A 24,272-nucleotide genomic window follows, 5' to 3' on the forward strand; every position below is an offset into this window, starting at 1 on the left:
ACACAGAGAGACAGAGACAGAGAGACAGAGACACATAGAGACACAGAGAGACATAGAGACACATAGAGACAGAGACACATAGAGACAGAGAGAGACAGAGACACATAGAGACAGAGAGAGACACATAGAGACACATAGGGACAGAGACAGAGAGACAGAGACACATAGAGAGAGACACAGAGAGACAGAGAGAGACAGAGACACATAGAGAGAGACACAGAGAGACACAGAGAGACACGTCTAAGGGGTTGTTCTGGGGTTATTTTTCTTTTAATTCTCATAAATAACCCCCCTCTAGAACGTTTCATTAAAGAGGGGGCATACACAATATTACATTAATAAAGTTAACTTTCATACCGATGACTTTGCAGCTGTAGCAGCAGCAGCTACTACAGCTGTAGTAACTACTACAGCTGTAGTAGCTGCTATTACAGCTGTAGTAGCTGCTACAGCTGTAGTAGTAGCTGCTACTACAGCAGCTACTACAGCTGTAGCAGCAGCTACTACAGCTGTAGCAGCAGCTACTACAGCTGTAGTAGCTGCGGTAGTAGCAGCAGCAACAGCTGTAATAGCTACTACAGCTGCTATTACAGCTGTAGCAGCAGCTGTAGTAGCTATTACAGCTGTAGCAGCAGCTGTAGCAGCTGTAGTAACTACTACAGCTACTACAGCTGTAGTAGCTGCTGTAGTAGCAGCAGCAACAGCTGTAGTAACTACTACAGCTACTACAACTACTACAGCTGTAGTAGCTGCTGTAGTAGCAGCAGCAACAGCTGTATTAGCTACTACAGCTGCTATTACAGCTGTAGCAGCAGCTGTAGTAGCTATTACAGCTGTAGCAGCAGCTGTAGCAGCTGTAGTAACTACTACAGCTACTACAGCTGTAGTAGCTGCTGTAGTAGCAGCAGCAACAGCTGTAGTAACTACTACAGCTACTACAACTACTACAGCTGTAGTAGCTGCTGTAGTAGGAGCAGCAACAGCTGTAACAGCTCCTACAGCTGCTATTACAGCTGTAGCAGCAGCTGTAGTAGCTATTACAGCTGTAGCAGCAGCTGTAGCAGCTGTAGTAACTACTACAGCTACTACAGCTGTAGCAGCAGCTACTACAGCTGTAGTAGCTGCTGTAGTAGCAGCAGCAACAGCTGTAACAGCTGCTACAGCTGCTATTACAGCTGTAGCAGCAGCTGTAGTAGCTATTACAGGTGTAGCAGCAGCTGTAGTAGCTATTACAGCTGTTGCTGCTGCTACAGCTGTAACAGCCGCTACAGCTGTTACAGCTGCTGCTACTACTACAGCTGTAGTAGCTGTTACAGCTGTAGTAGTAGCAGCTGTAAGAGCTGTTACAGCTGCTGCTACTACTACAGCTGTAGTAGCTATTACAGATGTAGTAGTAGCAGCAGCTGTAGTAGCTGTTACAGCTCTTACAGCTGCTACTACTACAGCTGTAACAGCTGTAGTAGTAGCAGCTGTAAGAGCTGTTACAGCTGCTGCTACTACTACAGCTGTAGTAGCTGTTACAGATGTAGTAGTAGCAGCAGCTGTAGTAGCTGTTACAGCTCTTACAGCTGTTACTACTACAGCTGTAACAGCTGTAGTAGTAGCAGCTGTAAGAGCTGTTACAGCTGCTGCTACTACTACAGCTGTAGTAGCTGTTACAGATGTAGTAGTAGCAGCAGCTGTAGTAGCTGTTACAGCTCTTACAGCTGCTTCTACTACAGCTGTAACAGCTGTAGTAGTAGCAGCTGTAAGAGCTGTTACAGCTGCTGCTACTACTACAGCTGTAGTAGCTGTTACAGCTGCTGCTACTACTACAGCTGTAGTAGCTGTTACAGCTGTAGTAGTAGCAGCAGCTGTAGTAGCTGTTACAGCTCTTACAGCTGCTACTACTACAGCTGTAACAGCTGTAGTAGTAGCAGCTGTAAGAGCTGTTACAGCTGCTGCTACTACTACAGCTGTAGTAGCTGTTACAGCTGTAGTAGTAGCAGCAGCTGTAGTAGCTGTTACAGCTCTTACAGCTGCTACTACTACAGCTGTAACAGCTGTAGTAGTAGCAGCTGTAAGAGCTGTTACAGCTGCTGCTACTACTACAGCTGTAGTAGCTGTTACAGCTGTAGTAGTAGCAGCAGCTGTAGTAGCTGTTACAGCTCTTACAGCTGCTACTACTACAGCTGTAACAGCTGTAGTAGTAGCAGCTGTAGTAGCTGTTACAGCTGCTGCTACTACTACAGCTGTAGTAGCTGTTACAGCTGTAGTAGTAGCAGCAGCTGTAGTAGCTGTTACAGCTCTTACAGCTGCTACTACTACAGCTGTAACAGCTGTAGTAGTAGCAGCTGTAAGAGCTGTTACAGCTGCTGCTACTACTACAGCTGTAGTAGCTATTACAGATGTAGTAGTAGCAGCAGCTGTAGTAGCTGTTACAGCTCTTACAGCTGCTACTACTACAGCTGTAACAGCTGTAGTAGTAGCAGCTGTAAGAGCTGTTACAGCTGCTGCTACTACTACAGCTGTAGTAGCTGTTACAGCTGTAGTAGTAGCAGCAGCTGTAGTAGCTGTTACAGCTCTTACAGCTGCTACTACTACAGCTGTAACAGCTCTAGTAGTAGCAGCTGTAAGAGCTGTTACAGCTGCTGCTACTACTACAGCTGTAGTAGCTGTTACAGATGTAGTAGTAGCAGCAGCTGTAGTAGCTGTTACAGCTCTTACAGCTGCTACTACTACAGCTGTAACAGCTGTAGTAGTAGCAGCTGTAAGAGCTGTTACAGCTGCTGCTACTACTACAGCTGTAGTAGCTGTTACAGATGTAGTAGTAGCAGCAGCTGTAGTAGCTGTTACAGCTCTTACAGCTGCTACTACTACAGCTGTAACAGCTGTAGTAGTAGCAGCTGTAAGAGCTGTTACAGCTGCTGCTACTACTACAGCTGTAGTAGCTGTTACAGCTGTAGTAGTAGCAGCAGCTGTTGTAGCTGTTACAGCTCTTACAGCTGCTACTACTACAGCTGTAACAGCTGTAGTAGTAGCAGCTGTAAGAGCTGTTACAGCTGCTGCTACTACTACAGCTGTAGTAGCTGTTACAGATGTAGTAGTAGCAGCAGCTGTAGTAGCTGTTACAGCTCTTACAGCTGCTACTACTACAGCTGTAACAGCTGTAGTAGTAGCAGCTGTAAGAGCTGTTACAGCTGCTGCTACTACTACAGCTGTAGTAGCTGTTACAGATGTAGTAGTAGCAGCAGCTGTAGTAGCTGTTACAGCTCTTACAGCTGCTACTACTACAGCTGTAACAGCTGTAGTAGTAGCAGCTGTAAGAGCTGTTACAGCTGCTGCTACTACTACAGCTGTAGTAGCTGTTACAGCTGTAGTAGTAGCAGCAGCTGTTGTAGCTGTTACAGCTCTTACAGCTGCTACTACTACAGCTGTAACAGCTGTAGTAGTAGCAGCTGTAAGAGCTGTTACAGCTGCTGCTACTACAGCTGCTGCGCCTGTTTCAATGTAAATCGATCAAAGCCATTCGCTTATCTGAGCTTGGTAACATGGATTTCGGTTTAGGGGCTGGGTGATGTGTGGTGTGGTTGGTGTGGTGTGATGTGTGTGGTGTATGTGGTGTGTGTGGTGTGTGTGGTGTGTGTGTGGTGTGTGGTGTGTGTGGTGTGTGTGGTGTATGTGGTGTGATGTGTCTGGTGTATGTGGTGTGTGTGGTGTGTGTGGTGTGTGTGTGGTGTGTGGTGTGTGTGGTGTGTGTGGTGTATGTGGTGTGTGTGGTGTATGTGGTGTGTGTGGTGTGTGTGTTGTGTGTGGTGTGTGTGTGTGGTGTGTGTTGTGTGTGGTGTGATGTGTGGTGTGTGTGGTGTGATGTGTGGTGTGTGTGTGGTGTGTGTGTGGTGTGTGTGGTGTGTGTGGTGTGATGTGTGTGTATGTGGTGTGTGTGGTGTGATGTGTGATGTGTGTGGTGTGGTGTGATGTGTGGTGTGATGTGTGGTGTGATGTGTGGTGTGGTGTGATGTGTGGTGTGATGTGTGGTGTGATGTGTGGTGTGATGTGTGGTGTGTGTGGTGTGTGTGGTGTGATGTGTGTGTGGTGTGTGTGTGTGTGTGGTGTGTGTGGTGTGTGTGGTGTGTGTGGTGTGATGTGGTGTGTGTGGTGTGGTGTGGTGTGTGTGTGTGTGGTGTGTGTGGTGTGGTGTGATGTGGTGTGTGTGGTGTGTGTGGTGTGTGTGGTGTGTGTGGTGTGATGTGTGTGTGGTGTGGTGTGATGTGGTGTGTGTGGTGTGTGTGGTGTGATGCGTATGGTGTGATTGGTGTGGTGTGTGTGGTGTGTGTGTGTGTCTGTGTGGTGTGTGGTGTGTGTGTGGTGTGTGTGTGGTGTGTGTGTGTGGTGTGTGTGGTGTGTGTGTGGTGTGGTGTGTGTGTGGTGTGTGGTGTGTGATGTGTGTGTGGTGTGTGTGGTGTGTGTGGTGTGTGTGGTGTGTGTGTGTGGTGTGTGTGGTGTGTGTGTGGTGTGGTGTGTGTGTGGTGTGTGGTGTGTGGTGTGATGCGTGATGTGTGGTGTGTGTGTGGTGTGTGTGTGTGGTGTGTGTGGTGTGTGTGTGGTGTGGTGTGTGTGTGGTGTGTGGTGTGTGATGTGTGTGTGTGGTGTGTGTGTGTGGTGTGGTGTGTATGGTGTGTGTGGTGTGTGTGTGTGGTGTGTGTGTGGTGTGATGTGTGTGTGGTGTGTGTGGTGTGATGTGTTGTGTGTGTGGTGTGATGTGTGTGGTGTGTGTGTGTGGTGTGATGTGTGTGGTGTGTGTGTGGTGTGTGTGGTGTGTGTGGTGTGTGTGGTGTGATGTGTGTGTGGTGTGTGTGTGGTGTGGTGTGTGTGGTGTGTGTGGTGTGGTTAGTGTGTGTGGTGTGGTTGGTGTGTGTGGTGTGGTTGGTGTGTGTGGTGTGGTGATGTGTGTGGTGTGGTGTGTGGTGTGATGTGTGTGGTGTGGTGTGTGTGGTGTGTGGTGTGTGTGTGGTGTGTGTGGTGTGTGGTGTGTGATGTGTGTGGTGTGTGTGTGTGTGGTGTGTGTGTGATGTGTGTGGTGTGTGTGGTGTGGTGTGTGTGTGGTGTGTGTGTGGTGTGTGTGGTGTGTGTGGTGTGTGTGGTGTGGTGTGTGTGGTGTGATGTGTGTGTGGTGCGTGTGGTGTGATGTGTTGAGATCGTCCTGACATCACTAACATCACTATCATCACTATCACTAACATCACTATCACCATCACCAACATTACTAACATCACTATCACTAACATCATCACTAACATCACTATCACCATCACCAACATTACTAACATCACTATCACTAACATCATCACTAACATCACTATCACTAACATCATCATCACTAACATCACCATCACTAACATCATCACTAACATCACTATCACTAACATCATCATCACTAACATCACCATCACTAACATCATCACTAACATCACTATCACTAACATCATCATCACTAACATCATCATCACTAACATCACTATCACTAACATCATCATCACTAACATCAACATCACTAACATCATCACTAACATCACCATCACCAACATCATCACTAACATCATCATCACTAACATCACTATCACTAACATCATCATCACTAACATCAACATCACTAACATCATCACTAACATCACCATCACCAACATCATCACTAACATCATCACTAACACCATCACTACAACATCACTAACATCATCATCACTAACATCACTAACATCATTGTTAAAACATCACTAACATCACTACAACATCATCACTAACATCATCACTACATCACCATCACTAACATCACTAACATTATCACTACAACACTAACATCACTACAACATCACTATCACCATCACTATCACCATCACTAACATCATCACTAACACCATCACTACAACATCACTAACATCATCATCACTAACATGACTACCATCACTAACATCATCACCAACATCACTACAACCTCACTAACATCACCATCACTAACAACACCATCACTAACATCACCATCACTAACATCACCATCACTAACATCACCATCACCACCATCACCACCATCACCACCATCACCATCACCACCATCACCACCACCACCATCACCACCACCACCATCACCACCACCACCATCACCACCACCACCACCACCATCGCTGCTCCACTCTAAATCTTCATCTCTTCCTCAACCTCCTCATCCTGCAGAGAAAGAAAGACACCAATTGTGGTGATGGTGGTGGTGATGGTGGTGGTGATGGTGGTGGTGATGGTGGTGGTGATGGTGGTGGTGGTGATGGTGGTGGTGATGATGGTGGTGGTGATGATGGTGGTGATGGTGGTGGTGATGGTGATGGTGGTGGTGATGGTGGTGATGGTGGTGGTGATGGTGGTGGTGATGGTGGTGGTGGTGATGGTGGTGATGATGGTGGTGGTGATGATGGTGGTGATGGTGGTGATGGTGATGGTGGTGGTGATGGTGGTGGTGATGGTGGTGGTGATGGTGGTGGTGATGGTGGTGGTGGTGATGGTGGTGGTGATGGTGGTGGTGATGGTGGTGGTGGTGATGGTGGTGATGATGGTGGTGGTGATGATGGTGGTGGTGGTGATGGTGGTGATGGTGGTGGTGATGGTGGTGGTGATGGTGGTGATGGTGGTGGTGGTGATGGTGGTGGTGATGGTGGTGGTGATGGTGGTGGTGATGGTGGTGGTGATGGTGGTGGTGATGGTGGTGGTGGTGATGATGGTGGTGATGGTGATGGTGGTGATGGTGGTGATGATGATGGTGATGGTGATGATGATGGTGGTGATGGTGGTGATGGTGGTGATGGTGATGGTGGTGATGGTGGTGATGATGGTGATGATGGTGATGGTGGTGATGGTGGTGATGATGGTGATAGTGGTGGTGATGGTGATGGTGGTGGTGGTGGTGACACCACTACTACTGCTGGAGGTTCTAGAGGTACTGGAGGTTCTAGAGGTACTGGAGGTTCTAGTGGTACTGCTGGAGGTTCTAGTGGAGGTTCTAGTGGTACTGCTGGAGGTTCTAGTGGTACTACTGGAGGTTTTAGTGGTACTGGAAGTTCTGGAGGTTCTAGTGGTACTACTGGAGGTTCTAGTGGTACTACTGGAGGTTCTAGTGGTACTACTGGAGGTTCTAGTGGTACTACTGGAGGTTCTAGAGGTACTACTGGAGGTTCTAGAGGTACTACTGGAGGTTCTAGAGGTACTGGAGGTTCTAGTGGTACTGGAGGTTCTAGTGGTACTGGAGGTTCTAGAGGTACTACTGGAGGTTCTAGAGGTACTACTGGAGGTTCTAGAGGTACTGGAGGTTCTAGAGGTACTGGAGGTTCTAGTGGTACTGGAGGTTCTAGTGGTACTGGAGGTTCTAGTGGTACTGGAGGTTCTAGTGGTACTACTGGAGGTTTTAGTGGTACTGGAAGTTCTAGAGGTACCGGAGGTTCTAGTGGTACTAGAAGTTCTAGAGGTACTGGAGGTTCTAGTGCTGGAGGTTCTAGAGGTACTGCTGGAGGTTCTAGTGGTACTGGAAGTTCTTGTGGTACTGGAGGTTCTAGAGGTACTGGAGGTTGTAGAGGTACCGCTGGAGGTTCTAGTGGTACTGTTGGAGGTTCTAGTGGTACTGGAGGTTCTAGAGGTACTGCTGGAGGTTCTAGTGGTACTGGAGGTTCTAGTGGTACTGGACGTTCTAGTGGTACTGCTGGAGGTTCTAGTGGTACTGGAGGTTCTAGTGGTACTGGAGGTTCTAGTGATGCTGGAGGTTCTAGTGGTACTACTGGAGGTTCTAGAGGTGCTGGAGGTTCTAGTGGTACAACTGGAGGTTCTAGTGGTGCTGGAGGTTCTAGTGGAGGTTCTAGAGGTACTGGAGGTTCTAGTGGTACTGGAGGTTCTAGTGGTACCACTGGAAGTTCTAGAGGTACTGGAGGTTCTAGAGGTACCGGAGGTTCTAGTGGTACTGCTGGATGTTCTAGAGGTACTGCTGGAGGTTCTAGAGGTACCGCTGGAGGTTCTAGTGGTACTAGAAGTTCTAGAGGTACTGGAGGTTCTAGTGCTGGAGGTTCTAGAGGTACTGCTGGAGGTTCAAGTGATACTGGAAGTTCTAGTGGTACTGGAGGTTCTAGAGGTACTGGAGGTTCTAGAGGTACCGCTGGAGGTTCTAGTGGTACTGTTGGAGGTTCTAGTGGTACTGCTGGAGGTTCTAGAGGTACTGGAGGTTCTAGTGGTGCTGGAGGTTCTAGTGGTACTACTGGAGGTTCTAGTGGTACTGCTGGAGGTTCTAGTGGTACTGGAGGTTCTAGAGGTACTGGAGGTTCTAGTGGTACTGCTGGAGGTTCTAGTGGTACTGGAGGTTCTAGAGGTACTGGAGGTTCTAGAGGTACTGGAGGTTCTAGTGGTACTGCTGGAGGTTCTAGTGGTACTGGAGGTTCTAGAGGTACTGGAGGTTCTAGTGGTACTGCTGGAGGTTCTAGTGGTACTGGAGGTTCTAGTGGTACTACTGGAGGTTCTCGAGGTACTGGAGGTACTGGAGGTTCTAGTGGTACTACTAGAGGTTCTAGTGGTACTACTGGAGGTTCTAGAGATACTGGAGGAGGTACTAGTACTGCTGGAGGTTCTAGAGGTACTTCTGGAGGTTCTAGAGGTACTACTGGAGGTTCTAGTGGTACTACTGGAGGTTCTAGTGGTACTACTGGAGGTTCTAGAGGTACTGGAGGAGGTACTGGAGGTTCTAGTGGTACTGCTGGAGGTTCTAGTGGTACTACTGGAGGTTCTAGAGGTACTGGAGGAGGTACTAGAGGTTCCAGTGGTGCTGGAGGTTCTAGAGGTACTGGAGGTTCTAGTGGTACTACTGGAGGTTCTCGAGGTACTGGAGGAGGTACTAGTACTACTGGAGGTTCTAGAGGTACTGCTGGAGGTTCTAGAGGTACTAGTACTACTGGAGGTTCTAGTGGTGCTGTTGGAGGTTCTAGAGGTACTGGAGGTTCTAGTGGTACTGCTGGAGGTTCTCGAGGTACTGGAGGAGGTACTAGTACTGCTGGAGGTTCTAGAGGTACTACTGGAGGTTCTAGAGGTACTACTGGAGGTTCTAGAGGTACTACTGGAGGTTCTAGAGGTACTGCTGGAGGTTCTCGAGGTACTGGAGTAGGTACCTGAGGACGTCTCTCTTGTGTACCCATCCTTCAGGGCAGGCGTGGAGAGTCACCTCGGCCTCAGGACGCAGCTCCACGTGCAGGTAGTCACGGGTACAGAACGCGTACCTGGGGGTACACACAGTCACTCACTCAGTCACTCAGACAGTCAGTCAGTCAGTCACTCAGTCACTCAGTCAGTCAGACAGTCAGTCACTCAGTCACTCAGTCAGACAGTTAGTCACTCAGTCAGTCACTCAGTCAGTTAGTTAGTCACCCAGTCAGTTAGTCACCCAGTCACTCACTCAGTCACTCAGTCAGTTAGTCAGTCAGGTAGTCACGGGTACAGAACGCGTACCTGGGGGTACACACAGTCAGTCACTCAGTCAGTCAGTCAGTCAGTCACTCAGTCACTCAGTTAGTCACTCAGTTAGTCACTCAGTTAGACAGTCACTCAGTCACCCAGTCACTCAGTCAGTTAGTCATTCAGTCACTCAGACAGTCAGTTAGTCAGTCACCCAGTCACTCAGTTAGACAGTCACTCAGTCACTCACTCAGTCACTCAGTCAGTCACTCAGTTAGTCACTCAGTTAGACAGTCACTCAGTCACTCAGTCAGTCACCCAGTCACTCAGTCAGTTAGTCATTCAGTCACTCAGACAGTCAGTTAGTCAGTCACCCAGTCACTCAGTTAGACAGTCACTCAGTCAGTCACTCAGTTAGTCACTCAGTTAGTCACTCAGTTAGACAGTCACTCAGTCACTCAGTCAGTCACCCAGTCACTCAGTCAGTTAGTCATTCAGTCACTCAGACAGTCAGTTAGTCAGTCACCCAGTCACTCAGTTAGACAGTCACTCAGTCACTCAGTCAGTCACTCAGTTAGTCACTCAGTTAGTCACTCAGTTAGACAGTCACTCAGTCACTCAGTCAGTCACCCAGTCACTCAGTCAGTTAGTCATTCAGTCACTCAGACAGTCAGTTAGTCAGTCACCCAGTCACTCAGTTAGACAGTCACTCAGTCACTCAGTCAGTTAGTCACTCAGTCGGTCAGTCACCCAGTCACTCAGTCAGTCAGTCAGTCAGTCACTCAGTTAGTCACTCAGTCAGTCACTCAGTTAGCCACTCAGTCAGTCACTCAGTCAGTCACTCAGTCAGTCACTCAGTCAGTCAGTCAGTTAGTCACCCAGTCACTCAGTCAGTCAGTCAGTCAGTCACTCAGTTAGACAGTCACTCAGTCAGTCACTCACTCACTCAGTCACTCAGTCACTCACACAGTCACTCACTCAGTCACTCAGTCACTCAGTCAGTCAGTTAGACAGTCACTCAGTCAGTCACTCACTCGGTCAGACAGTCACTCAGTTAGACAGTCACTCAGTCAGTCAGTCAGACAGTCACACAGTTAGACAATCACGTAGTCAGTCACTCAGTTAGACACTCAGTCAGTCAGTCAGTTAGACACTCAGTCAGTCAGTCACTGTCACTCACTCAGTCAGACAGTCACTCAGTCAGTCACTCAGTCAGACAGTCACTCAGTCAGTCACTCAGTCAGACAGTCACTCAGTCAGTCACTCAATTAGACAGTCACTCAGTCACCCAGTCACTCAGTTAGTTAGTCACCCAGTCACTCACTCAGTCAGTCACCCAGTCAGTCACCCAGTCACTCAGTTAGTCACTCAGTCACTCAGACAGTCAGTTAGTCAGTCACCCAGTCACTCAGTTAGACAGTCACCCAGTCACTCAGTTAGACAGTCAGTCAGTTAGTCACTCAGTTAGACCAGTCAGTTAGTCACTCAGTCAGTCAGTCACTCAGTCACTCACTCAATCAGACAGTCACTCGGTCAGTTAGACAGTCAGTCAGTCAGCCACTCAGTCATCCAGTCAGTCACTCAGTCATTCAGTCACTCAGTCACTCAGTCAGTCACTCACCCAGTCAGTCAGTCAGTCACTCAGCCAGACAGTCACTCAGTCAGTCAGTCACTCACTTACTCACTCCGTCAGTCAGTCACTCAGTCAGTCACTCAGTTAGACACTCACTCAGTCAGTCACTCAGTCAGACAGTCACTAACTCAGTCACTCAGTTACTCAGTTACAGTCACTCACTCACTCAGTTACTCACTCAGTCAGTCATTTAGTTAGACAGTCAGTCACTCAGTCAGTCACTCAGTCAGTCACTCAGTTAAACAGTCATTCACTCAGTCACTCAGTCACTCAGTCAGTCACTCAGTTAAACAGTCACTCACTCAGTCAGTCACTCAGTCACTCAGTTAGACAGTCACTCAGTCAGTCACTCACTCAGTCAGTCACTCACTCAGTCACCCACTCAGTCAGTCACTCAGTTAGACAGTCACTCACTTAGTCAGTCACTCACTCAGTCACTCACTCAGTCACCCACTCACTCAGTCACTCACTCAGTCACTCACTCAGTCACCCACTCAGTCAGTCACCCAGTCACCCACTCAGTCACCCACTCACTCATTCAGTCAGTCAGTCACTCACTCACTCACGTCACCCACCCAGTCACCCACCCAGTCACCCACTCAGTCACCCACTCACTCATTCAGTCAGTCAGTCACTCACTCACTCACGTCACCCACCCAGTCACCCACCCAGTCACCCACTCAGTCACCCACTCACTCATTCAGTCAGTCAGTCACTCACTCACTCACGTCACCCACCCAGTCACCCACCCAGTCACCCACTCAGTCACCCACTCACTCATTCAGTCAGTCAGTCACTCACTCACTCACGTCACCCACCCAGTCACCCACCCAGTCACCCACTCAGTCACCCACTCACTCATTCAGTCAGTCAGTCACTCACTCACTCACGTCACCCACCCAGTCACCCACCCAGTCACCCATCCAGTCACCCATTCAGTCACCCACTCACTCAGTCAGTCACTCAGTCAGTCACCCACCCACGCACCCACTCAGTCAGTCACTCACCCACTCAGTCACCCACTCAGTCACCCACTTACTCACCCACCCACTCAGTCAGTCACCCACTCAGTCACCCACTCACTCATTCAGTCAGTCACTCAGTCAGTCACCCACCCACTCAGTCAGTAACTCACTCAGTCAGTCACCCAGTCAGTCACCCACCCATTCAGTCACCCACTCAGTCACCCACTCACTCACCCACCCACTCAGTAACTCACTCACTCACCCACTCACTCACTCACCCACCCACTCACTCACCCACTCAATCACCCACCCACCCACCACTCCACCCCCCTACCACTCCACTCCACCCACCACTCCACCCACCACTCCACCCACCACTCCACCCACCTGATCTGCGTCTCCGCAGACTTCACCCGGACTTTGCGCACCATGAGTCTCTGCGGATGTAGGTAGGTAGGCCCGGCCCGGCCCGCCTGCCCTCCCTCCTCGCCTGAGCCGCTCTCCCAGGGCACCAGGGTGTACAGCTGGGCCCAGAGGTCCGTCCAGGTGGGTGGCCGGTGCCAGGCTAGGTGCACCCGGTGGAGGTCGCCCAGGGCATGGGGCGAGTCCACCAAGAACCAGCGAGTGGAGTTCTCCACCAGGCTGCCGTTCCTGGAGATCGTGGGGTGGTGGGTGGGGTGAGTGGAAGGGTGGGGGGGGTGAGTGAGTGGAAGGGTGGGGGGGTGAGTGGGGGGTGAGTGGGTGAGTGAGCGAGTGGGTGAGTGAGTGGGTGAGTTGGTCGGTGGGTGACTGAGTGAGTGGGTGGGTGAGTAGGTGAGTGAGTGGGTGAGTGGGTGGGTGAGTGAGTGGATAAGTGAGTGGATGAGTGAGTGGGTGAGTGAGTGAGTGGGTGAGTGGGTGAGTGAGTGAGTGGGTGAGTGGGTGAGTGAGTGTGTGGGTGAGTGAGTGGATGAGTGAGTGAGTGGGTGAGTGAGTGAGTGAGCGGGTGAGTGGGTGAGTGTGTGGGTGAGTGAGTTGATAAGAGTGAGTGGATGAGTGAGTGAGTGAGTGGGTGAGTGGGTGGGTGAGTGGGTGAGTGAGTGAGTGGGTGGGTGAGTGAGTGGGTGGGTGAGTGAGTGGGTGAGTGAGTGAGTGGGTGGGTGGGTGAGTGAGTGAGTGGGTGAGTGAGTGAGTGGGTGAGTGGGTGAGTAGGTGAGTGAGTGAGTGGGCGAGTGGGTGGGTGAGTGAGTGAGTGGGTGAGTGAGTGAGTGAGTGGGTGGGTGAGTGGGTGGGTGGGTGAGTGAGTGGGTGAGTGAGTGGGTGGGTGAGTGAGTGGGTGGGTGAGTTAGTTGATAAGAGTGAGTGGATGAGTGAGTGAGTGGGTGAGTGGGTGAGTAGGTGAGTGAGTGAGTGGGCGAGTGGGTGAGTGAGTGAGTGGGTGAGTGAGTGAGTGAGTGGGTGAGTGGGTGGGTGGGTGAGTGAGTGGGTGAGTGGGTGAGTGAGTGTGTGGGTGAGTGAGTGGATGAGTGAGTGAGTGGGTGAGTGAGTGAGTGAGCGAGTGAGTGAGTGAGCGGGTGAGTGGGTGAGTGTGTGGGTGAGTGAGTTGATAAGAGTGAGTGGATGAGTGAGTGAGTGAGTGGGTGAGTGGGTGGGTGAGTGGGTGAGTGAGTGAGTGAGTGGGTGAGTGGGTGGGTGAGTGAGTGGATAAGTGAGTGGATGAGTGAGTGGGTGAGTGAGTGAGTGGGTGAGTGGGTGAGTGAGTGAGTGGGTGAGTGGGTGAGTGAGTGTGTGGGTGAGTGAGTGGATGAGTGAGTGAGTGGGTGAGTGAGTGAGTGAGCGGGTGAGTGGGTGAGTGTGTGGGTGAGTGAGTTGATAAGAGTGAGTGGATGAGTGAGTGAGTGAGTGGGTGAGTGGGTGGGTGAGTGGGTGAGTGAGTGAGTGGGTGGGTGAGTGAGTGGGTGGGTGAGTGAGTGGGTGAGTGAGTGAGTGGGTGGGTGGGTGAGTGAGTGAGTGGGTGAGTGAGTGAGTGGGTGAGTGGGTGAGTAGGTGAGTGAGTGAGTGGGCGAGTGGGTGGGTGAGTGAGTGAGTGGGTGAGTGAGTGAGTGAGTGGGTGGGTGAGTGGGTGGGTGGGTGAGTGAGTGGGTGAGTGAGTGGGTGGGTGAGTGAGTGGGTGGGTGAGTTAGTTGATAAGAGTGAGTGGATGAGTGAGTGAGTGGGTGAGTGGGTGAGTAGGTGAGTGAGTGAGTGGGCGAGTGGGTGAGTGAGTGAGTGGGTGAGTGAGTGAGTGAGTGGGTGAGTGGGTGGGTGGGTGAGTGAGTGGGTGAGTGGGTGAGTGAGTGTGTGGGTGAGTGAGTGGATGAGTGAGTGAGTGGGTGAGTGAGTGAGTGAGCGAGTGAGTGAGTGAGCGGGTGAGTGGGTGAGTGTGTGGGTGAGTGAGTTGATAAGAGTGAGTGGATGAGTGAGTGAGTGAGTGGGTGAGTGGGTGGGTGAGTGGGTGAGTGAGTGAGTGGGTGGGTGAGTGAGTGGGTGGGTGAGTGAGTGGGTGAGTGAGTGAGTGGGTGGGTGGGTGAGTGAGTGAGTGGGTGAGTGAGTGAGTGGGTGAGTGGGTGAGTAGGTGAGTGAGTGAGTGGGCGAGTGGGTGGGTGAGTGAGTGAGTGGGTGAGTGAGTGAGTGAGTGGGTGGGTGAGTGGGTGGGTGGGTGAGTGAGTGGGTGAGTGAGTGGGTGGGTGAGTGAGTGGGTGGGTGAGTTAGTTGATAAGAGTGAGTGGATGAGTGAGTGAGTGGGTGAGTGGGTGAGTAGGTGAGTGAGTGAGTGGGCGAGTGGGTGAGTGAGTGAGTGGGTGAGTGAGTGAGTGAGTGGGTGGGTGAGTGGGTGGGTGGGTGAGTGAGTGGGTGAGTGAGTGGGTGAGTGAGTGGGTGAGTGTGTGGGTGGGTGGGGGAGTGGGTGAGTGAGTGGGTGAGTGAGTGGGTGAGTGTGTGGGTGGGTGGGGGAGTGGGTGAGTGAGTGGGTGAGTGAGTGAGTGAGCGAGTGGGTGGGTGAGGGAGTGGGTGAGTGAGTGAGTGGGTGAGTGAGTGAGTGGGTGAGTGAGTGGGTGAGTGAGTGGGTGGGTGGGGGAGTGGGTGAGTGAGTGGGTGGGAGTGAGTGGGTGAGTGGGTGAGTGATGGGTGGGTGGGGGAGTGGGTGAGTGAGTGGGTGGGAGTGAGTGGGTGAGTGGGTGAGTGAGTGGGTGGGGGAGTGAGTGGGTGAGTGGGTGGGTGAGTGAGTGGGTGAGTGAGTGAGTGGGCGAGTGGGTGAGTGAGTGAGTGGGTGAGTGAGTGAGTGGGTGAGTGGGTGGGTGGGTGAGTGAGTGGGTGAGTGAGTGGGTGAGTGAGTGGGTGAGTGTGTGGGTGGGTGGGGGAGTGGGTGAGTGAGTGGGTGGGTGGGTGAGTGAGTGAGTGAGCGAGTGGGTGGGTGAGGGAGTGGGTGAGTGAGTGAGTGGGTGAGTGAGTGGGTGAGTGAGTGGGTGAGTGAGTGAGCGGGTGAGTGGGTGAGTGTGTGGGTGAGTGAGTGGATAAGTGAGTGAGTGGATGAGTGAGTGAGTGAGTGGGTGAGTGGGTGAGTGAGTGAGTGGGTGGGTGAGTGAGTGGGTGGGTGGGGGAGTGAGTGGGTGAGTGAGTGAGTGGGTGAGTGAGTGGGTGGGTGGGGGAGTGGGTGAGTGAGTGGGTGGGAGTGAGTGGGTGAGTGGGTGAGTGAGTGGGTGGGTGGGGGAGTGAGTGGGTGAGTGGGTGGGTGAGTGAGTGGGTGAGTGAGTGAGTGGGCGAGTGGGTGAGTGAGTGAGTGGGTGAGTGAGTGAGTGGGTGGGTGAGTGGGTGGGTGGGTGAGTGAGTGGGTGAGTGTGTGGGTGGGTGAGTGAGTGGGTGAGTGAGTGAGCGGGTGAGTGGGTGAGTGTGTGGGTGAGTGAGTGGATAAGTGAGTGAGTGGATGAGTGAGTGAGTGGGTGAGTGAGTGAGTGGGTGAGTGAGTGGGTGGGTGGGGGAGTGGGTGAGTGAGTGGGTGGGTGGGGGAGTGGGTGAGTGAGTGGGTGGGAGTGAGTGGGTGAGTGGGTGAGTGAGTGGGTGGGTGGGGGAGTGAGTGGGTGAGTGAGTGAGTGAGCGAGTGAGTGAGTGGGTGAGTGAGTGGGTGGGGGAGTGGGTGAGTGAGTGGGTGGGAGTAAGTGGGTGAGTGGAGGGGTGGGTGGGTGGGTGAGTGAGTGAGTGGGTGAGTGAGTGAGTGGGTAAGTGAGTGAGTGAGCGAGTGAGTGAGTGGGTGGGTGAGTGAGTGAGTGAGCGAGTGGGTGGGTGAGTGAGTGGGTGGGAGTGAGTGGGCAAGTGAGTGAGTGAGTGGGTGAGTGAGTGAGTGAGTGGGTGAGTGAGTGAGTGAGCGAGTGGGTGGGTGAGTGGGTGAGTGAGTGAGTGAGTGGGTGGGTGAGTGGGTGAGTGAGTGGGTGGGTGGGTGGGTGAGTGAGTGAGTGGGTGGGTGAGTGGGTGGGTGAGTGAGTGGGTGAGTGGGTAAGTGAGTGAGTGGATGAGTGGGTGAGTGGGTGAGTGGGTGAGTGAGTGGGTGAGTGAGTGGGTGAGTGAGTGGGTGAGTGAGTGGGTGAGTGGGTGAGTGAGTGAGTGGGTGGGTGAATGAGTGAGTGGGTGAGTGTGTGAGTGAGTGGGTGGGTGAGTGGGTGAGTGGGTGAGTGAGTGGGGGAGTGAGTGAGTGGGTGGGTGAGTGGGTGGGTGAGTGGGTGAGTGGGTGGGTGAGTGGGGGAGTGAGTGAGTGAGTGGGTGAGTGAGTGGGTGAGTGAGTGAGTGGGGGAGTGTGTGGGTGAGCAGTCACTCAGAGAAGTCAGTCAGTGAGTGCAGTCAGACAGGCCTAGTCAGACAGAGTAGTCAGACAGGCCTAGTCAGACAGGCCTAGTCAGACAGAGTAGTCAGACAGAGTAGTCAGACAGGCTAGTCAGACAGGCCTAGTCAGACAGGCCTAGTCAGACAGAGTAGTCAGACAGAGTAGTCAGACAGGCCTAGTCAGACAGGCCTAGTCAGACAGAGTAGTCAGACAGAGTAGTCAGACAGGCCTAGTCAGACAGGCCTAGTCAGACAGAGTAGTCAGACAGAGTAGTCAGACAGAGTAGTCAGACAGGCCTAGACAGACAGGCCTAGTCAGACAGAGTAGTCAGTCAGAGTAGTCAGACAAAGTAGTCAGACAGAGTAGTCAGACAGGCCTAGTCAGACAGGCCTAGTCAGACAGAGTAGTCAGACAGGCCTAGTCAGACAGGCCTAGTCAGACAGAGTAGTCAGACAGGCCTAGTCAGACAGGCCTAGCCAGTGTAGACAGAGTAGTCAGACAGGCCTAGTCAGACAGGGCTAGACAGACAGAGCAATCAGACAGAGTAGTCAGACAGGCCTAGTCAGACAGAGTAGTCAGACAGGCCTAGACAGACAGAGCAGTCAGACAGAGTAGTCAGACAGGCCTAGTCAGACAGAGTAGTCAGACAGGCCGAGACAGACAGAGTAGTCAGACAGGCCTAGTCAGGCAGAGTAGTCAGACAGGCCTAGACAGACAGGCCTAGTCAGACAGGCCTAGACAGACAGGCCTAGTCAGACAGGCCTAGTCAGACAGGCCTAGTCAGACAGGCCTAGTCAGACAGGCCTAGACAGTGTAGTGAGACAGGCCTAGTCAGTCAGACAGGCCTAGACAGACAGGCCTAGTCAGACAGGCCTAGTCAGACAGGCCTAGTCAGACAGGCCTAGCCAGTGTAGACAGACAGAGTAGTCAGACAGGCCTTGCCAGACAGGCGTAGCCAGTCAGACAGTGTAGACAGACAGGCCTAGCCAGACAGGCCTAGACAGACAGGCCTAGCCAGTGATCGGGGGCTCTCTCACAGGATGAGCCGCAGGTTCAGCACTGACCCACGGCTTAGTCAGACAGGCCTAGACAGACAGAGTAGTCAGACAGAGTAGTCAGACAGAGTAGTCAGACAGGCCTAGCCAGACAGAGTAGTCAGACAGAGTAGTCAGACAGAGTAGTCAGACAGGCCTAGCCAGTGTAGACAGAGTAGTCAGACAGGCCTAGACAGACAGGCCTAGTCAGACAGGCCTAGCCAGTGTAGACAGAGTAGTCAGACAGGCCTAGACAGACAGGCCTAGTCAGACAGGCCTAGTCAGACAGAGTAGTCAGACAGAGTAGTCAGACAGAGTAGTCAGACAGGCCTAGTCAGACAGGCCTAGCCAGTGTAGACAGAGTAGTCAGACAGGCCTAGACAGTCAGACAGGCCTAGTCATACAGGCCTAGACAGTCAGACAGGCCTAGACAGTCAGACAGGCCTAGACAGTCAGACAGGCCTAGACAGTCAGACATGCCTAGTCAGACAGGCCTAGCCAGTGTAGACAGAGTAGTCAGACAGGCCTAGACAGTCAGACAGGCCTAGTCAGACAGGCCTAGTCAGACAGACAGGCCTAGTCAGTCAGATAGGCCTAGACAGTCAGACAGGCCTAGCCAGTGTAGTCAGACAGGCCTAGTCAGACAGGCCTAGCCAGTGTAGTCAGACAGGCCTAGTCAGACAGGCGTAGTCAGACAGGCCTAGTTAGTGTAGTCAGACAGGCCTAGCCAGACAGGCCTAGCCAGTCAGACAGGCCTAGACAGTCAGACAGGCCTAGACAGTCAGACAGGCCTAGACAGTCAGACAGGCCTAGACAGTCAGACAGGCCTAGTCAGACAAGCCTAGCCAGTGTAGTCAGACAGGCCTAGTCAGACAGGCCTAGTCAGACAGGCCTAGCCAGTCAGACAGGCCTAGACAGACAGGCCTAGTCAGTGAGCGGGGGCTCTCTCACAGGATGAGCCGCAGGTTCAGCGCTGACCCACGGACTAGTCAGACAGGCCTAGTTAGACAGAGTAGTCAGACAGAGTAGTCAGACAGGCCTAGTCAGACAGAGTAGTCAGACAGAGTAGTCAGAAAGGCCTAGTCAGTGAGCGGGGGCTCTCTCACAGGATGACCCGCAGGTTCAGCGCTGACCCACGGCTTAGTCAGACAGGCCTAGTTAGACAGGCCTAGTCAGACAGAGTAGTCAGACAGAGTAGTCAGACAGAGTAGTCAGACAGGCCTAGTCAGACAGAGTAGTCAGACAGGCCTAGCCAGTGTAGACAGAGTAGACAGACAGGCCTAGCCAGTGTAGACAGAGTAGTCAAACAGGCCTAGACAGACAGAGTAGTCAGACAGGCCTAGTCAGACAGAGTAGTCAGACAGAGTAGTCAGACAGAGTAGTCAGACAGGCCTAGTCAGACAGAGTAGTCAGACAGGCCTAGTCAGACAGAGTAGTCAGACAGAGTAGTCAGACAGAGTAGTCAGACAGGCCTAGTCAGACAGAGTAGTCAGACAGGCCTAGCCAGTGTAGACAGAGTAGACAGACAGGCCTAGCCAGTGTAGACAGAGTAGTCAAACAGGCCTAGACAGACAGAGTAGTCAGACAGGCCTAGTCAGACAGAGTAGTCAGACAGAGTAGTCAGACAGAGTAGTCAGACAGGCCTAGTCAGACAGAGTAGTCAGACAGAGTAGTCAGACAGGCCTAGTCAGACAGAGTAGTCAGACAGAGTAGTCAGACAGGCCTAGTCAGACAGAGTAGTCAGACAGGCCTAGTCAGACAGGCCTAGCCAGTGTAGACAGAGTAGTCAGACAGGCCTAGTCAGACAGGCCTAGCCAGTGTAGACAGAGTAGTCAGACAGGCCTAGCCAGACAGAGTAGTCAGACAGAGTAGTCAGACAGGCCTAGCCAGTGTAGACAGAGTAGTCAGACAGAGTATTCAGACAGGCCTAGACAGACAGGCCTAGACAGACAGGCCTAGCCAGTGAGCGGGGGCTCTCTCACAGGTTGAGCGGCAGGTTCACCGCTGACCCACGGCTTAGTCAGACAGGCCTAGTCAGACAGGCCTAGCCAGTGTAGACAGAGTAGACAGACAGAGTAGTCAGACAGGCCTAGTCAGACAGGCCTAGCCAGTGAGCGGGGGCTCTCTCACAGGTTGAGCGGCAGGTTCACCGCTGACCCAAGGCTCCCGTGCAGCGACAGTCGAAGTGACGGAGTAGTCAGACAGAGTAGTCAGACAGGCCTAGTCAGACAGAGTAGTCAGACAGGCCTAGTCAGACAGGCCTAGCCAGTGTAGACAGAGTAGTCAGACAGGCCTAGTCAGACAGGCCTAGCCAGTGTAGACAGAGTAGTCAGACAGGCCTAGCCAGACAGAGTAGTCAGACAGAGTAGTCAGACAGGCCTAGCCAGTGTAGACAGAGTAGTCAGACAGAGTAGTCAGACAGGCCTAGACAGACAGGCCTAGTCAGACAGGCCTAGCCAGTGAGCGGGGGCTCTCTCACAGGATGAGCCGCAGGTTCACCGCTGACCCAAGGCTCCCGTGCAGCGACAGTCGAAGCGACGGAGTAGTCAGACAGAGTAGTCAGACAGGCCTAGCCAGTGTAGACAGAGTAGTCAGACAGAGTAGTCAGACAGGCCTAGTCAGACAGGCCTAGTCAGACAGGCCTAGTCAGACAGGCCTAGTCAGACAGGCCTAGTCAGACAGGCCTAGCCAGTGAGTGGGGGCTCTCTCACAGGTTGAGCGGCAGATTCACCGCTGACCCAAGGCTCCCGTGCAGCGACAGTCGAAGTGACGGAGTAGTCAGACAGAGTAGTCAGACAGAGTAGTCAGACAGGCCTAGCCAGTGTAGACAGAGTAGTCAGACAGAGTAGTCAGACAGGCCTAGCCAGTGTAGACAGAGTAGTCAGACAGGCCTAGACAGACAGAGTAGTCAGACAGGCCTAGCCAGTGTAGACAGAGTAGTCAGACAGGCCTAGACAGACGGAGTAGTCAGACAGGCCTAGACAGACAGGCCTAGTCAGACAGGCCTAGCCAGTGTAGACAGAGTAGTCAGACAGGCCTAGTCAGACAGGCCTAGTCAGACAGGCCTAGTCAGACAGGCCTAGCCAGTGTAGACAGAGTAGTCAGACAGGCCTAGTCAGACAGGCCTAGTCAGACAGGCCTAGTCAGACAGAGTAGTCAGACAGGCCTAGACAGACAGAGTAGACAGACAGGCCTAGACAGACAGGCCTAGCCAGTGAGTGGGGGCTCTCTCACAGGTTGAGCGGCAGGTTCACCGCTGACCCAAGGCTCCCGTGCAGCGACAGCCGAAGCGACGGAGTAGTCAGACAGAGTAGTCAGACAGGCCTAGTCAGACAGGCCTAGTCAGTGTAGACAGAGTAGTCAGACAGGCCTAGACAGACAGAGTAGTCAGACAGAGTAGTCAGACAGGCCTAGCCAGTGTAGACAGAGTAGTCAGACAGGCCTAGACAGACAGGCCTAGACAGACAGAGTAGTCAGACAGAGTAGTCAGACAGGCCTAGTCAGACAGGCCTAGTCAGACAGAGTAGTCAGACAGGCCTAGTCAGACAGGCCTAGCCAGTGAGCGGGGGCTCTCTCACAGGTTGAGCGGCAGGTTCACCGCTGACCCACGGCCTAGACAGACAGGCCTAGTCAGACAGGCCTAGTCAGTGTAGACAGAGTAGTCAGACAGGCCTAGACAGACAGGCCTAGCCAGTGTAGACAGAGTAGTCAGACAGGCCTAGTCAGACAGGCCTAGCCAGTGAGTGGGGGCTCTCTCACAGTTTGAGCCGCAGGTTCACCGCTGACCCACGGCTCCCGTGCAGCGACAGCCGAAGCGACGGAGTAGTCAGACAGAGTAGTCAGACAGAGTAGTCAGACAGAGTAGTCAGACAGGCCTAGCCAGTGTAGACAGAGTAGTCAGACAGGCCTAGACAGACAGGCCTAGACAGACAGAGTAGTCAGACAGAGTAGTCAGACAGGCCTAGTCAGACAGGCCTAGTCAGACAGAGTAGTCAGACAGAGTAGTCAGACAGGCCTAGTCAGACAGGCCTAGTCAGACAGAGTAGTCAGACAGAGTAGTCAGACAGAGTAGTCAGACAGGCCTAGACAGACAGGCCTAGTCAGACAGAGTAGTCAGACAGGCCTAGTCAGACAGAGTAGTCAGACAGGCCTAGACAGACAGGCCTAGCCAGTGAGTGGGGGCTCTCTCACAGGATGAGCCGCAGGTTCACCGCTGACCCAAGGCTCCCGTGCAGCGACAGTCGAAGCGACGGAGTAGTCAGACAGAGTAGTCAGACAGAGTAGTCAGACAGAGTAGTCAGACAGAGTAGTCAGACAGGCCTAGACAGACAGAGTAGTCAGACAGGCCTAGTCAGACAGAGTAGTCAGACAGTAGTCAGACAGGCCTAGCCAGTGTAGACAGAGTAGACAGACAGGCCTAGTCAGACAGGCCTAGCCAGTGTAGACAGAGTAGTCAGACAGGCCTAGTCAGACAGAGTAGTCAGACAGAGTATTCAGACAGGCCTAGCCAGTGTAGACAGAGTAGTCAGACAGGCCTAGACAGACAGAGTAGTCAGACAGGCCTAGCCATACAGGCCTAGCCAGTGTAGACAGAGTAGTCAGACAGGCCTAGTCAGACAGAGTAGTCAGACAGGCCTAGTCAGACAGGCCTAGCCAGTGAGCGGGGGCTCTCTCACAGGTTGAGCCGCAGGTTCACCGCTGACCCACAGCCTAGTCAGACAGAGTAGTCAGACAGGCCTAGTCAGACAGGCCTAGTCAGACAGGCCTAGCCAGTGTAGACAGAGTAGACAGACAGGCCTAGTCAGACAGGCCTAGCCAGTGAGCGGGGGCTCTCTCACAGGATGAGCAGCAGATTCATGGCTGACCCACGGCCTAGTCAGACAGGCCTAGTCAGACAGGCCTAGTCAGACAGGCCTAGTCAGACAGAGTAGTCAGACAGGCCTAGTCAGACAGAGTAGTCAGACAGGCCTAGTGAGACAGGCCTAGTCAGACAGGCCTAGACAGACAGGCCTAGCCAGTGTGTGGGGGCTCTCTCACAGGTTGAGCGGCAGATTCACCGCTGACCCAAGGCTCCCGTGCAGCGACAGTCGAAGCGACGGAGTAGTCAGACAGAGTAGTCAGACAGAGTAGTCAGACAGGCCTAGTCAGACAGGCCTAGCCAGTGAGTGGGGGCTCTCTCACAGGACGAGCCGCAGGTTCACTGCTGACCCAAGGCTCCCGTGCAGCGACAGTCGAAGCGACGGAGTAGTCAGACAGAGTAGTCAGACAGAGTAGTCAGACAGGCCTAGCCAGTGTAGACAGAGTAGTCAGACAGGCCTAGTCAGACAGGCCTAGTCAGACAGGCCTAGCCAGTGAGCGGGGCTCTCTCACAGGACGAGCCGCAGGTTCACCGCTGACCCAAGGCTCCCGTGCAGCGACAGTCGAAGCGACGGAGTAGTCAGACAGAGTAGTCAGACAGGCCTAGTCAGACAGGCCTAGTCAGACAGGTCTAGCCAGTGTAGACAGAGTAGACAGACAGGCCTAGTCAGACAGGCCTAGCCAGTGAGCGGGGGCTCTCTCACAGGATGAGCGGCAGATTCAGCGCTGACCCACGGCCTAGTCAGACAGGCCTAGTCAGACAGGCCTAGTCAGACAGGCCTAGTCAGACAGAGTAGTCAGACAGGCCTAGTCAGACAGAGTAGTCAGACAGTAGTCAGACAGGCCTAGTCAGACAGGCCTAGTCAGACAGGCCAAGCCAGTGAGCGGGGGCTCTCTCACAGGTTGAGCGGCAGGTTCACCGCTGACCCAAGGCTCCCGTGCAGCGACAGTCGAAGCGACGGAGTAGTCAGACAGAGTAGTCAGACAGGCCTAGTGACACAGGCCTAGTCAGACAGGCCTAGTCAGACAGGCCTAGTCAGACAGGCCTAGTCAGACAGGCCTAGCCAGTGAGTGGGGGCTCTCTCACAGGTTGAGTGGCAGGTTCACCGCTGACCCAAGGCTCCCGTGCAGCGACAGTCGAAGCGACGGAGTAGTCAGACAGAGTAGTCAGACAGTAGTCAGACAGGCCTAGCCAGTGTAGACAGAGTAGACAGACAGGCCTAGACAGACAGGCCTAGCCAGACAGGCCTAGTCAGACAGGCCTAGCCAGTGTAGTCAGAGTAGACAGACAGGCCTAGACAGACAGGCCTAGTCAGACAGGCCTAGACAGACAGGCCTAGCCAGTGAGCGGGGCTCTCTCACAGGTTGAGCGGCAGGTTCACCGCTGACCCAAGGCTCCCGTGCAGCGACAGTCGAAGCGACGGAGTAGTCAGACAGAGTAGTCAGACAGAGTAGTCAGACAGGCCTAGTCAGACAGGCCTAGTCAGACAGGCCTAGCCAGTGTA

The 24,272-nt window shown here is 53.0% G+C and overlaps 2 protein-coding genes and 1 long non-coding RNA gene across 3 annotated transcripts in view; all 3 read right to left on the minus strand.

Moving 5' to 3' along the window:
* Window positions 1–6,156, minus strand: part of LOC142923194 (uncharacterized) — a 58,413-nt gene extending 52,257 nt beyond the window's left edge. Inside the window, exon 1 of the mRNA XM_076064117.1 lies at window positions 6,139–6,156. Coding sequence (XP_075920232.1) covers window positions 6,139–6,156 — 18 coding nt within the window. The remainder of the gene's footprint in view (window positions 1–6,138) is intronic.
* Window positions 6,157–8,035: 1,879 nt separating this feature from the next.
* Window positions 8,036–9,084, minus strand: LOC142923192 (uncharacterized; the record flags this gene model as incomplete). The annotated part of the gene is made up of 1 exon (XM_076064116.1): window positions 8,036–9,084. A coding segment is annotated over one exon (987 nt), but the record flags the coding sequence as incomplete, so codon positions are not given.
* Window positions 9,085–9,456: 372 nt separating this feature from the next.
* LOC142923193 (uncharacterized) lies at window positions 9,457–23,936 on the minus strand. The gene is made up of 3 exons (XR_012940593.1): window positions 23,855–23,936; window positions 12,433–12,696; window positions 9,457–9,501 (listed from the first exon to the last, which is right to left on the minus strand). It is a non-coding gene; the product is annotated as an uncharacterized LOC142923193 (long non-coding RNA).
* Window positions 23,937–24,272: the final 336 nt, after the last annotated feature.

The sequence above is a fragment of the Petromyzon marinus genome, unplaced genomic scaffold, assembly GCF_048934315.1.
Source record: "Petromyzon marinus isolate PM22_M1 ecotype Great Lakes invasive population unplaced genomic scaffold, UKy_Petmar_22M1.pri1.0 PM_Scaffold_320, whole genome shotgun sequence".
NCBI lineage: Eukaryota > Metazoa > Chordata > Hyperoartia > Petromyzontiformes > Petromyzontidae > Petromyzon > Petromyzon marinus.